The sequence below is a fragment of the Manduca sexta genome, chromosome 25 (genome assembly GCF_014839805.1).
Source record: "Manduca sexta isolate Smith_Timp_Sample1 chromosome 25, JHU_Msex_v1.0, whole genome shotgun sequence".
Classification (NCBI taxonomy): Eukaryota; Metazoa; Arthropoda; class Insecta; order Lepidoptera; family Sphingidae; genus Manduca; species Manduca sexta.
The window spans coordinates 14,388,119-14,403,465 of record NC_051139.1 but is presented as its reverse complement, the minus strand read 5'-3'; the positions used below and the strand labels follow the sequence as shown (position 1 = coordinate 14,403,465).

At 33.9% G+C, this 15,347-nt stretch overlaps 1 protein-coding gene across 1 annotated transcript in view; it reads right to left on the bottom strand.

The window, feature by feature from the left end:
- LOC115441491 (kinesin-like protein KIF21B) overlaps nt 1–9,011 on the bottom strand; it is a 77,309-nt gene extending 68,298 nt beyond the window's left edge. The window contains 2 exon segments of the mRNA XM_037442732.1: nt 7,328–7,379; nt 8,680–9,011. Coding sequence (XP_037298629.1) covers nt 7,328–7,365 — 38 coding nt within the window. The 5' untranslated portion in view covers nt 7,366–7,379; nt 8,680–9,011.
- Nucleotides 9,012–15,347: the final 6,336 nt, after the last annotated feature.

Genomic DNA, 15,347 nt, shown 5'->3' with positions numbered 1-15,347 from the left:
CCCTATGAGACCTAACAACCATAAAGCTAATTGACGGATGCAATACAGAATAACGCCGGACGGTCAAATGATTCCCGAGAGCGCCATAAAAAAGAATTTTTAAAAAACAAATTATTATATTAATTTATTTAATAACAAATTTTAGAACAAAGATAAAAACAATATCTCAAATAACATTAACAAATAATTCGCAAACCGCTTCAAATATTACGTAAAAACAGAAACATCTGCACTAAAGTAGCCATACGTTACGAAAAAAAAACAAATGACAAACGTTGCGAATCACTCACACTTAACATTAACCGAGACGAAGTTTAAACATACAAATCTCGCAAGCGTTACACAACGGTGTGACAGGTGGACAGTGGACACTACGAATAGGTCAACGTATGGGCTTCTGTTCTATTGTTTATACTTCGCAACAGACTGACATAAATGATGTATAGGAGTTGCGTCAGTTTCGACTGAGATTGTAAACAATATTAATAAAGGATTCAAATAATTGCTGTATATCTAAATATTAAAATTAATTCATAAATCAAATTAACGACTGCTTGACTGCAGCAAATAAATGTTTAGTTGCCTACACTCAAGATTTTTTTTCTATTACGGTTGTATGGTCAGAGAATATGTACAAAAAATACTTGATAAGTAGTGTTTTTTTTTATTACGATTGTATGATATATAGTTAAGAGAATATGTATTAAAAATATATTGTAAGCAGCGTTTTTTTTGTCTTAGCACCTGAATTAGCTCAGGTTGCCTATATGATTTTGACGGAACATTATTTAATGGCAACAATTTGGAGTGTCAACCCAAGATACATACCTATAAGAACTTTTACGGAGATAAAATCACTTAGTCAACCATTTATTTTCACACACTGCACAAGATAATTGAGTCTCAGCAAATAATCGGTTACACAACGGTCTGACAGGTGTTGAGAATCCGCCATGACACCTCACAGGACAGATTCATCCTTTTGTCTGTGATTAGACGGCACTAGCGGAGACTGCGGATGCTGCGTGCCAGAGATTACTTTAAGTACCTCCGGTCTTAATGAGGAGTCATTGTCTATAGTTAGTTCATAATTACATGTATTTATATTAGGCTCTAGGGTTCTAAAAGATCTAGACTAGGGTCTATAACATCAGCAGAACGAATATTCTCGTCAAAAGTTCGAAAAAAAGGATTTTCAATACACCTTTGGCATTTGTATCATATTTTTAGTCATTATTTTAAAGGAACACCTAATTTGATTTTACCCGACCCTTGTAAAAAAAAGAATATTTCGTTAGCGAGGCAGGCGGGGGATGATTTTTACGCCTCGTCGCTTAATATGGTTAAGGGTCGGCGCATGTATGTACAATAAATTGCATTACATTATTGTGTTAATTGATTTTGAATATTATTTCAATGAAGACAATGTCGATAATAGTTTGATAGTAAAAAAATCTGTGACCTGCGCTTCACCATAATATGTGCGCCGCGCCGGCCCGTAGAAATATATTACGTCATTTGCTAGCAAGAGATTAACCCCTCATAAGCACACAAATCAAAAGTAACCCAGTTATTATAAGCTAATGGTACATTATTCATTGTTTAAAATTCGTACAACATTCCGATGATGAAATTATGGCGTAGGCTTTAATCCGAGAAGCCAACTCCCACGCGACATAACTAAAAAGCAGGAAAAACGAGCACCGACAAAAAATATATTGATGTTACTATTTTCGTTACTGTGCTGGGCGCCTATATTTTTTTCCAAACTTCGTTTTCTTTTAAGTCCCTATTTTCAAAGGTATACGATGGATAGACATTTACCTAATGATTTCTTATGTTTACGCGAATGTTAGACATTAAAATAAAACCCAGTCCACCCAGTGACCAGGAAGGCTGCAAAGTCTTCGAAACGTCGGGAGAAAATTATAATATAAAATCGCGATAAAATCCTTAAAATAGTTTTATTACAACATCTGCTACCTTCTAATATTATGAAATTGTGGCAACGTAACGGAACAAGGCTTTTGATATGTTTATTTACATGTCTTAATGGTTAAAGATATTAAGGCGATACCTCAAGGTCCATTTTCATACATTTTGTTTCACCTTTAATCTGGGTAACTAAAGAAGTATTGGCAAGTAAAAAATTTAAATTCACGTCTAGTTAGTGATTAGTTCTCGCAGTTGAAAGAAAAACGTAAAAATAATTAATAATCATGGATATTTCGGCCTTTAAAATTTAATGTGACGAAATTTTAAAGGCAGAAATATTCATGATTATTAATTATTTTTACGTTTTTCTTTCAACTGCGAGAACTAATCACTAACTAGACGTGAATTTAAATTCCGTAATTGCCAATACTTGTTTAGTTACCCAGATTAAAGGTGAAACAAAATGTATGAAAATGAACCTTGAGGTATCGCCTTAAGTAATTTCATAACAAATTAAATTTGTTAAGTGCAAGTTATTTTTATGATTACTAAAGGTTCAATAAATTTCTGAACGAATTCTTATACCGTTAGACACAAGCCAAGTTATTAGATGAACATATAGAACTACTTTATCCCAAACAAGTGAGAGTTTTATTCCCGAATAGAACTCTCAAGTGGGAGCCACGAGCAAAACCTAGGGTTTAATATCATGACAACGTGATTGCAATCTCCCAACGCCTCTCTTAAATAAGCCGTCACTCACACTATCAGTAAAAACAATCGCAAACTAATTCCATTTTCGTACAGCAAAATGGACTAAAATTAGACATAAAGCGAGACCAGGAGCCTAACTATGCCAAGGACGGAGGCCTACTTCTCAAGGTTACCAAGCTAGAAACATCTAAGGTGAGGCAACCGCGCGTGATTGGGCAAAACATGCGTTATTTTTAAGTATTATACAAGCGTATGACGTCACCGACGATACGCAACGTTTGTAATATTTTTCGTTCACACAACACACACACACAACATCACGCATTTTATCCCCGAAGGGGTATGCAGAGGCGCAACCATGGCACCCACTTTTCGCCAATTGTGTTCCGTCCCATGATGTGATAGGGGGCGAGCCTATCGCCATATCGGGCACAAATTCCAGACTCCGGGCTGATACTGAGCAGAAAAACCCAAATATCACTTTGCCCGACCTGGGATTCGAACCCAGGACCTCAGAGCGCTGCCGTACCGCGCATGCAGTACAACTACGCCACCGATTTTTCGTTCAATAATCTTTTAATCTATGTTGTCATTAAGCAATTTATTACTATTGAGTTTATAGTTTATAGGATAAATTACTATTGAGTTTACTTTTAGTATGTTAGGGATTTTCATTATAAAGTTTGTTAATAAAAAAATGTCCCACTTCTAGCCGAATTTCGGCCACGGCGACCAACCTATACGGGGGTGTGCACAAGTGTGTTTGGCTTTGTTCCTTCACTCTCATAGTCCAATGAGACGGCAAGCCGACATGATCGGAGAGATCAGGCGCAGAACCAACGGCTTCACGTATTTTTCCAGGCATGGAGGTATTTAACACCGCCAACGAATCCAAGCTGCGACTAATTATCACGAGTATGAATTTTGTTAATAACCTACTGCTAACAAGGCTAACTAACTCAATGTTGGCTATTCATCAATGTTTGAATTATCATAACAGCCTACAAAGTGTAACTTCCGATAAGCTGTGTTCACAGAATGCCCTCGCTTTATCGAGTCTAGAAAAATCTGGAATAAGTGTAGGTTCGAAGTCACTAGTCATTCTTGGTACCTATGCAACAAAACTACAATATTCTAGGATTCATGATTCTGAACTATCTAGTCCTCTACAAATTTGTGTAACAGTGCGGTATAACAATATTTAATACGGGGAAATAGGCGCTGACAAAAATATATAAAATTTCCCTTGCCAAGAACATACATCAGTTCAAATAGATGTAGGCTACATTACCCCGTAACCGCGCTGCATTTCGGGAATAATAAAGCAGTAATAGGTGATAAATCTAATAAAACAGACACATCTATGCTTTTGAAGACACGCGATACTGACATAATGAAACTGTTGCGTGTTACTAGAGAGCGCTTAAACTGACTATACTTTTAATACACGGGGGAAGGTTTGAAGCAATGTATGTAGGTAAGTTATAAGTAAGCCTTATAGACAATGAGGCTAGGGAGGCAGGGGCGGTACAATTGCAATCAGGGAGGTTTTTTCACTCCCACATAGGCACCAGCAGTACATACGGGCCGGCACAATCTGAGTGCAACTCATGCGCATACGCAATGTTTGCAAGAATTTGTTTGTTAGTTACACTTCGATTATCCGTTAGACCCAATGGCATTGCCATACAAAAAAACCAATACGGAATGCACGAAAACCTAGACTCAACACGAGGTCGATTCATTATCGAACTTATGGGATTACGTCACCAACCTTTGAGATGTCATTTGTGATTAACATCACGCGCGTGATGCAGTGAGGTGCATAGACATGGTGTTTAATTGAAACGTATTATGAACGAGCCATTGTCGCGCCGCTTTGCATTCGTGATATTATTCAAGTTATATGTATTTCTTGGTATTTGCGATTTCAAACAGGAAAAACGGTTCGGCTTTTGTAAGATACCGCTGATAGAATAATAAAGGAAAAAACATTAACAAAACTTCTACCTTAGTTAATAAATAAAGGGTCACATTGCGTTTATAAATGTGCCCAAAAATGCATCTAACTTTACTTTTCTGATTTTTTTGGTAGTTTTGTTCTTTAGAGCGAATATAGCACGCGCATGAGTGTATTTCTGACTGAAAGTTTGATGTTGCCGCTGCGACGAATTCTTGTAGAGCAGAAGTAATGGTATTAGGGGGTGTAAAATTAAAATGACTTTAAAAATATTCATTTTGTTCGAATCTTACACTTTTTTATTTTACGTCAACGGTTCTAGTAATTTATTGTTTTTTTATTTGAGTGTTATTTTCAAGAAGATAAATATGTGGATTAATTTAGGAACGCACAGTCAAAATGACCCTATACATATATGTACCAAGAAGAATTAATAGCAAAGCTACTAACCAACCCAGTTTTCTATACACCAGACAGTGCTACCCTAGCAACTCTATCATAAATGGCCTCCCAACAACCAAACCCAGCTCACACGAATCGATAGCAAAAATATTCACGTCCGTTATCCGTATACACAGTTACGCCACCCCTAGTTAATCCGACTTGCACCCACTGCAATCAAACCTAACAGATTGGCTCTACCATTCATGAGCGGTGGTGTTCACTTACCACCAGGGGAACCATGAGCACGTTTACCTCGTATTTAAAAAAAAATAATTAACGCGGTCTCTACAACAATAAAAAGTATATATAGAATGATTAGTGCTTTCATAACAGAAAGAACTTAGATGAAAAATGAACCACGAACGTTTGTATAGCATTTGAAGAACCAAGAAATCCAAACAAGACAGTAATTTTCAGTTGTGAAAATAACACCATTATTTCTTACATCAAAGAGTACAAGTTCGCAAATTCGCCACCTACACATCAATTACGTTATTGTATAAACATTTTCACAACCAGCAACGGTTGCAATACAAACAAGTCTAACACCTCAGAGAACAAACAAAGACTATTGCAGTAGGTCTTTGGGTCAAATATTTACATGAATTATCTTTGAACGGTTTCAGCATCCTTGTATACTAAAATCTAAGGCTGGCCTAGACAATGCTGACTTATGTTGTAAGTAGCATGACCATGTACAAGATAAGTGTAGCTTCAGTAACTTGAAAGCGGTGGTAAAAGTTCGATTTCGCGCCTAGAATACGATTCCGAATTTGAACCTTATTTGAATGATTACGAAGTTGTTTTAGAAAATATTTGAAAACCTTCTACTAATACGCATTTTTATATAAAATTCAATAACTATACGAACAAGTCAAAAGCCTTATCGTAAAGGCTGCGTCAGCCTTTAAAAAATAACAATGTCTTAACCGCTTACAACTTAAAATAAGTTCTACGCAAATAGAATTTACACATGTACATTCGTGTCAATAAGAAACATTACTTATTATTATTATTACTAATATCATAAATGCGGAAGTTTGTAAAAATGTTTGGATGTTTGCTCGAAATAAACGCAAAAACAGATGAACGGATTTGGATGAAATTTAGCACACGGGCAGACCATGTCCTGAATTAAAACACAAGCTACTTTTCATCCCGGTAATTTGCTACTATGAGAAAAAATTCTCTTCTTTAAATATATGGCGCTGGCATCGTAGAGGTGGCACTATACTGGATACTGTTTTATAAAATTGTTGTGGAAAAGTCTTTACATTCCGGCGAAGCCGCGAGCAACACTTAATTTGTTGATATTTGAATTTCCTAAAGCGTGAGGCGACCAGCACGTAATTTAATTTAAGGCGACATACAGAATGTGATCAATTAAATATTCGCACGTCCGATCTAATAATATGCCGAAGTCAGTAAACACAACTAGTTTGTAAACACAAATTATAAGTAAATGTTTTTTTTAAGTGTTTGTTATTTTAGATTAAAGGCAGTTTCTTGAGTTGTTAATGGATTACCAAAACATAAAAACGTGGTTTAATTTTCGTTATCTATTTGTTTATGACGCCTAAAAATCAAAATGGCTAAACTGATTTTGATGAAACTTTCAATAGCAAGTGGAGAAGTTGGAGAGCATCATTTTTTGGGATAGCGTTTGTCACATGCATGGGCAGTGGTGACTATTTACCATGAAGTGAAAAATTTGCTTATTTTTCGACCTTGGGCTATATAAAAATATTTACGACTGCATTTACCGGAAATAGAAGCCATAACTCTCTTAAATTAATAAATATCCTTATCAAAGTTATATTAATATGCAAATAACTATTATAATATAATTATAATCAATTCACAAGCTGCCTTGTTATGCCACGGCACATAAATTAACAATCTTTATTGAATGCAAATAAATATTAAAACCAATGACATTTTAAATGTATTCAAATGTTTACGACTTGCAAACAATGTTTTGTTATGAATAGACACTTGTCTCATTCTGATTTCCTATGGTTTTTAAGTGAATCTTTGTTATTAGTAAGTTTTCGTAAATAGCTGAGACTAAAATATTGCATTGGATGCATCTTTGCTACGAAAAAAATGACCACCACTGTAGGGAATAATATAAATATTAATGTTTTATTCATTCATTTATATTAGACACATTATTAATGATAATTATTATCTAGTTGAAAAGATCATAAAGTTGTTTATTCCTTAGGTCATAATGCCTTAGTCTAGGCTAAAAAATCTCATCTGAACACAAACCTGACTGCAACACGAACACTGGACTCGTCTCCTGCCATGGCTGTTCGCCCACCTGTACACACAATCCAATGTACAATGCAACCTTGTAATACATTTGATAACATTGATACATAAACAATACTGATAAAGAATCTTGGCAATTTGCACATGTGCGATTATCTGTTTTTGTATAATAAAAATTAGACTGAACTGATGCCTGAAAATTTCAACATGAAATTTGGTTCTAAACCTTTAAATAGAAGTAAAGGTTGATTTATTTGCTGAGTTGTATATTAAATCTTTTTAGAATGTGGATTGATGGCTGAAAACTAGAGTTCAAAATTGGGTCTAAACGTTATAACAGAAGTTGATGTTAATAATAAATATTTAATTTTGACATGAGAATTAATGTTTACTTTCTGTAAACCATAAAACATCATTGAGATTTTTATTAGTGTAAGAAAAATAGATTTATTTTTATTATCTATTTATAATATATATTTTTTCATACAGTATCAAATCAATGAATCAATGGGTCTATTAATAATTTGAAATATTATTAATTGTATGTAATAGTTTAGAAAATATTGAACCAAAGGGAGTATTTTTTATAAAATTTAGGAAATTCCATAAATTTGAAATATATGCTTTAAAAGTATTTATCAGAAATTTACTTCATGGTCCATGCTTTCTGTATGCACAGAAAAAATATTTCGTGACTATAACCTTAAGTAGTGGATGGCCTAATAAGATTGAAAGTAGATAATAATCACTAATATGAAGCAATAGACATTTCTAAAAATTTATTGCTCACATTTAAATATTTCTACAAAAAAAAAATAGGTAAGTAGTGGGTTTATTATCCACTGACCTGCATTCTTTATCAAGTATCTCTATACATTCTGAGAAAAATAATAAGGTCAAAGTGCAACAAACCTTTTGCAAAGTTTGTACACAAATGATTTATCAGCAATATTTGATATTGCGAAAATAACTGACAGTAATCTAACTACTATAAATTAATATAGATGGCTAATTTCCTACATTATTACTTTTCTTAAGAACATGTGTTTTGATTATCTTTACTCCTATTTTGAAACATAATAATAAAAAATTCAATAGGTTCGTAAAAATAAAATTCAAACGTAAATCGTTTAGTTTCTGAACAATAGCACTGTTTTTATCTCAGTAATGAAAATCTCGAACTCAGTCATTGTAATAATAGGTAAAAAAGAAAGTCAGCGCATTGCGGAAGAGCGCTGGCACCAGCTGGAGGTGAAAATTTGACAGTAATAAGATAACGGCGCGTTATCAACAGCATGAAAATAAACGCACACGTCTCACATAAACGTGAAATAATCAATACCACTTACTAAGGGCTCCGAATATTCCTTTTCCCTTAACACTAGATTACATTTCCCGTAGCGTCCCCGTCACTGAGACACGCTAGATCGACAAACACTCATATTTACGTAAAGATTTTACGATTTTAACTATATTTTTGTGAATTTACGCTTTAATGAATAGTTATTTTAAATTTCTTCGGATATGATATTTTTTTCTGGTTACAATGCACTTATTCATAAAAAAACTGACGCGTATTAATTACAGTTTTATAATTTTTCAATTAAAACGGCAATTAGACTGCGCGACGCCGCTTCCGAGCGACAGTGGCCATTCACAAAAATCCGTTTGACAACTGACTGACAAAACAACGATTGGTTAATGTCAGTTTGACAAATGTTGCAGTATTGCCATGAAAAAGCTTAACTTCATTGCGGTAGAATTTTGTTGGATATGGTGGAAGACGTAAATTGTTTATTGATTTATTTATATTTTACTCATCATATTTTAAAACATAATTATTCATGAATACAATGAACTTCTTTTCGGTTATATGTACTGAATTCCATATTTAATACTTTAGATAATAATAATTTCTAATAGCGCCATCTAGTAATACAGGAACAAATTCAAGTGTATTGACAACGATGCAATCGTTGTATTAAATTTGTATTTAAGTTGATAGATGTCACTATAAAATAATGTATGAGGATAAGAGTAACAAGAAATACACGAGAGATGGCAGGATTTAATAATAATAAAAATAGATAGAGAATGTGTTGTAAATAACATAATTTTATTATGTAGTGTATTGATGTAACTTAAAAACGAAAATTTTGTTACTTTCTACTACTTATAAATTTATTCTATCATTGATAGGTTAAAGTAACAACAAGATTTTCTTCTATTTTATTACAATACAATTAACGGGTAAACCGGTAAAACAAATTAAATCCTTTATAAATTCCAGTCTATAATTTGCTTAAACTGGCGTTTGGATCGTCAAGTTGGGTGACTCATGGACATCAGTCTGCCAATATTCAAATTACACCATACAAAATATATCTGTAGAAACAAGATTGTGAGATCTTTTTGCAAAGCGTTTTTTTTCCTTTGTCTGTATAATGGCATAATTATTTGAAACGGTTTAATTCTGATTTATATTTTATGTCTCGGATTTTCTACGGCGAGGTCAACGACACTCAAACTGCTCTTTTGTTTCGTCTGCGTAACAAGTATCAACAAATGAATTTCCTGTACTGGCCTCTCGTTTTGAACAGTTCATAATTAATGATTATACTCTATAATTTTATTAAAGCTATTAGGGATATAATATTATGAAACTAGTTCTAAGTCAAAGAATTTCTGCGGACGCGACCGAAGTATCTTGTAATTCGCAGTTGTAGCGAACTAGTAAACATAAAATAGGTAGACATTACAAATGAAGTAGGTGGACCCTCTATTCGTAAAAATGATTTAGGGTAAAAAGTAAGTATACCAACGTAATGCATATAAATAAGGGTATTTTATCTGTATTTTTTACCCTTGTTTAGTGATCTTTAGAACTGTAATAGGAAACACTAGAATATATAACAAGATAAAAATATTTATCAATTATTAATCTTTATGGGGTATATCATAATTAATTCTAATATTTAAACACAAAGTGATTTATACGGAACTCTCTGATACGAGTCCATCTCGCTTTTAGCCCGTTATTGGCTTTGTCGCCGTTCGGTAATTATTGTGGTTAACCTTTTCAAGAATTGTGAATCTATAATACTTTTTTATATTGATATTTCAATGTCGATTTTTATATATGCAAAAAGCTAATTAACTCAGCTACAAGTAATTTGGACCCGTGACATGATGGTAGCAATCAGAAGGTAATACAAAACATTTATTTCACAAAATACATTTCATTAATGTGTAAAAAGTTTCGTTAGGTATATTATTTATGACAGTATTTTGTAAATCAGCACTGATTTAGGTATAATAGAAAATATTTGCCGTTCTTCAAGATAGAGATAGAGATATGAAATAAGCGATTTTGAATTATCGCGGGACATGTTTATTACTATAAGAAAGAAATATCAGTACCTGAAGATACATAAACTCCAAACAACAACCTAATAAGTATATTTAATTTATTTCTTAAACAGAATATCATTAAGTTCACGGCGTCATAATGGTCAGATATCAACGAACTATGAATTATATAACACTTTACTTATATAACACAGTGGTCGTCCAGCGGTCAAAATTCGACTTATCCATAAATTTTATTTTTAACATTTCCTCAGAAAGTACAAAGATTTTTCTTGACGTATTAATATATAGACTTGTTGGCCTACACTTATCGCTGCCAAAAGGATTTGACTTCATTTTCGGTCGGCCGCTACAGAATATAAAACCCACGTAGTGTTGCCCGACTTGAGAATTGATCCCAAGTTCTTCCCGTCCATATTACACGATGTGACCTGTCGAGCGGACTATTTATAATAATATGATTTGGCAACTATTTATAATAATTCTGCTATTTATTCTAGCACGTCAAAGTGACTACACTGATCCTGATGATATTTTTTTGTAAGTAACATACAATTGATAGTCAAAATGCTATGTTCATTTCTATCTCTGGATCATTTTCCTATCCGAACTCTTAAATTTTTATGTGTACATTTTTTATGATTTCAACAAAAAACTTACTATATTACAGATACCGCTTACAATTAATATGCACAGTTGTAAAATGCATTATAACAAATAACATAGTAGGGATATTGAACAGCGATACCCAAAGTAAGATTTAACTTGTGCTATGGGTACGACGTTAAATTTTTGCACAATAGGCTAACTATCGCATTTAGATAAAACATAATTTGTGGCCCCGTATCTACTGACGACTATAACAAAAACACAGTAAATGAAGCATCTAAAAATATGTATGAATTTATAAAAATAGAATGGATATTAAGCCAAGATAAATCCAAGTAGATAGTATGTCACTCAGTTTCCCAGCCGATTAAGAAAAATGCAAAAAGTGACAGTAAGTAAGATTGATTAAATAAAGTAAACACTGGTTCGAAAAGATAAGGCGAGTAGACGACACTTGCACAGTCATTATAGTTTAATCCGACCTGACCATGCATTAAAGTAGAGTTTCTTAACGCCATTATTCTCTGATTAGCCTTTATCGGTTTTACAAAATTTTATTGAGTACAAGTCTTCTTTGCGTCTATTGTTTTTAAATATACAACGGTTTTTGGAAGCTTACTAGTGATGTGATTAATGGTTGAAAATGATTTATGATTTTGAGTAAAAATAAAAAAAACAACTTAATATTAAATTAAAGTTAGAAATGTAACTGCTAAGAGATTATAAAAAAGGGTAAACCTATTTTGATATTATTTAGCAATTACCGTTAGATAATATTTTTAACATTATTAACTTTTATTCTATGGTATTTAAATTTAATTGAATGAAAAAAATACAGATGGCGTTAACTTCCTTCATAAGTTATAACTTTTAAGGTAAATCGCAATAATTGTTAATTAAATGAATAGTTTAATATTTTTAATGAGTTAAATAAATAGTTATAACTTTTGATGATCACCCCCAAGCTCTACGTGATGCTACATTTATTTTAGGATATCGAGGACTCGTTCTGTAGCCTAAACTAAAAAATATAATTTTTACAGCCTATAATAAAGGTATTTTTTTATAATTTCACTAAAAAAGAATCTGGGAGTTGCTCGTGTAAAATATTAAATATCAAGCAATTGAAATTACGAAGTTTACGATTTGGAACTAGTTGTGACTGCATAGATAATAAATTTTTAAAACCTCTGAATGCCTGTATTTTTTATTTTAAAAAACCTTTCCCATTACGGGAAGCGTCATGTACTATCAATGCCTGGAATTATTGAAGGCAGAGACAAGTATTCAATGGCGTCAGTGCGTAAATCACTCTATGAATGGCACAGACGTCGAACGCGGGCTTTATAGCGAAACGCGGACACTTTGAATAACTGTTTCCATAATAGAGCATGTAGTTAGTACAGAAATACTTTTGTAAGACATGTTGCTGAACACATTTTATAATATTTACAGTTAGAGTTTAAAGCGTTTTATTAGTGGTATCAGAATTACTGACGTCAAATTTGAAGTTAATATAAATAACATTTAGATATCACCTCTGTAGAATATACGGCTGGGCACGGACCTCCTCTACTACTGAGAGGGATTAGGCCTTAGTCCAAGCTGGCCTGGTGTCGATTGGTACATTTCACATACTCTCAAAATTCCTATAGACAAACTTCTCAGGCATGCAGGTTTCCTCACGATGTTTTCCTACATTGTTAAAGCAAGTTCACGAAATTTTTACTTACATAATAAAAAAAAAGATGCGTTGGTTGAATTACTCCTTTTTTAAAGTTGTTAAACAAGAAATTTCGCACTACAAGATTGTTTTACTCGGAGGAAAACTGACGCATGAATACTTCATTCACACATGTAACATCTTTGGTACTTATTTCCGAAGTATTCCGTAAATCTTTCAACTCTACTTCTACCTGCATCATTCTCCCAGAAGTAATCAACCATTTCTTTATAGATCACAGCTTCACAATTCGCTGTTTCAAGAAAAGCTCAGAAACTTCACACTTCTCTGCGGTAAAATAGATTGAGTTGATCCCTTCTTTCTCTGTTCAATCTATATTGTAATTAATCCTATACGAATAGTCTATCGTACTCTATGTCCCGAACACAGAATACTCTCCGTTGTTATATCCAGATACAGGGAAGCTCTTACGATCCGGAGACACCAGACAAAAGCCTTAGGTCCATTCAGTGTGGAACTCAATTGCCAATGCACGATAGATTCCCCGCATGAATATTGAGACTTGCTCGGAGTGTTGTTAAGGTTCCCATTAGGCTGTAATATGGTTTTCTTGAATGTTGATAGCTTAAGTACTAAATGTAAGCAACTTGTTTGATATTAACGGAACGCATACGAATTTAGTTTTATGAAAACGACTAAAGTGCAGGGTGGTCACTTGAAGATAACGGTTAACTATGGCGTAATATTTGTATTTAGGTATATATATTTGCAGATGACATAGTCCTTGCAGATGACATAGTCCTTCTATCCGAAACCAGTGATAAGCTACAACAAATGATGAAATCTCTCAACACAGCCAGCCAGCAAGTAGGCCTAGAAATAAACTTATCGAAAACAAAAATAATGACAAATAGCTTCAGAAACAACATCACCATAGAAAACGAATCGATAGAGTACGTTGATCAATATGTCTACCTGGGGAAGCAGATCGGATTAGATAACAGCAATAACGAACTCGAGGTCCAGAGGAGAACAAGAAATGCCTGGAATAAGTTCTGGAATTATAAGGAAATCATGAAGAGTAACATGTCAGTACAGCTTAAAAGGAAAATCATGGACTCCTGCATCATTCCATGCCTAACATACGCCTGCCAAACATGGAAATTTACTAAAAAAATAAAGAACAGGGTAGTGACTTGTCAGCGAGGCATGGAGCGCAGTATGCTAAAAATCAAAAAATCTCAAAAGGTCAGACACTCAAAAATAAGAAACGTCACCAAAACAATAGATGCGGTGAGTTATGCCCAAAAGCTAAAGTTCAGGTGGGCTGGCCATGTAGCGAGATTGAACGACAACAGGTGGACATACGAGACTACTACATGGAAGGGCCCCGTTGGCAAACGACGAGTAGGCAGGCAATACACACGATGGGAAGACGATATAAAAAAGATCGCTGGAACACGTTGGATAGAAGTCGCAAAAAATAGAGACAAATGGAAAACTTTGGAGGAGGCCTTCACCTGAGGGGGGTCCATGTAAAACCAAGAAACAAACATAATATGTAGTTACTTATTTATTTTTTTAATTATTGCATGGAATAAAAGGCTTTTTTATTTTTATTTTTATTTTTATTTTTATTTTTATTTTTATTTTTATTTTTATTTTTTATTTTATTTTTATTTTATTTATATATATTAAGTACAATAGATCTATCTAGAATTTTTTGGGGGAGGCCCATGTTCCACAGCGAACATCCTGCGGCTGATGATGATGATAATTAGGTTCAAAATATAATTTGCTAATTATATCATTTGTGGGACTGCTTCGGTGGCGTAATTGTATTGTACGTCAGTGCTGACGTCTCGGGTTCGATCCCCGGGTCGGGTAACGTGATATTGGATTTTTCTACTCAGTGTCAGCCCAGAATCTGGAATTAGAGCCCGATATGGTGATAGGCTCGCCCCCTATCACAATATGGGATATACACAACGGAAAATCGGTGCACTAGTGGCACATCTGCCTAACCTTTCGGAAATAAAAATCGTGAGACAGTTTGTCACTTGCGTGATTTTTTTTATTCGTAAAATATTCATAAAGTCCTCGTCAGTATTAATGGCTGCCGTAGTTACAATATCGCCTTGAAACAATCATTACCAAAAACATCACGAAATAAACTTATCACTTTCCCTACCTCCTAACATGTAATGAAATACAAACAGTTCTTTATATAACGAATAGAGAGGCTCGTTAGCAAACGCTAGTTGTAGCCAAGCGCCCGGCTTTTGGTATGGTAACAAGATGCGGCGGCTGTCAGCGCCACCCCTCGCTCTATTTGTCAGGCTTTTGCTAAACAAG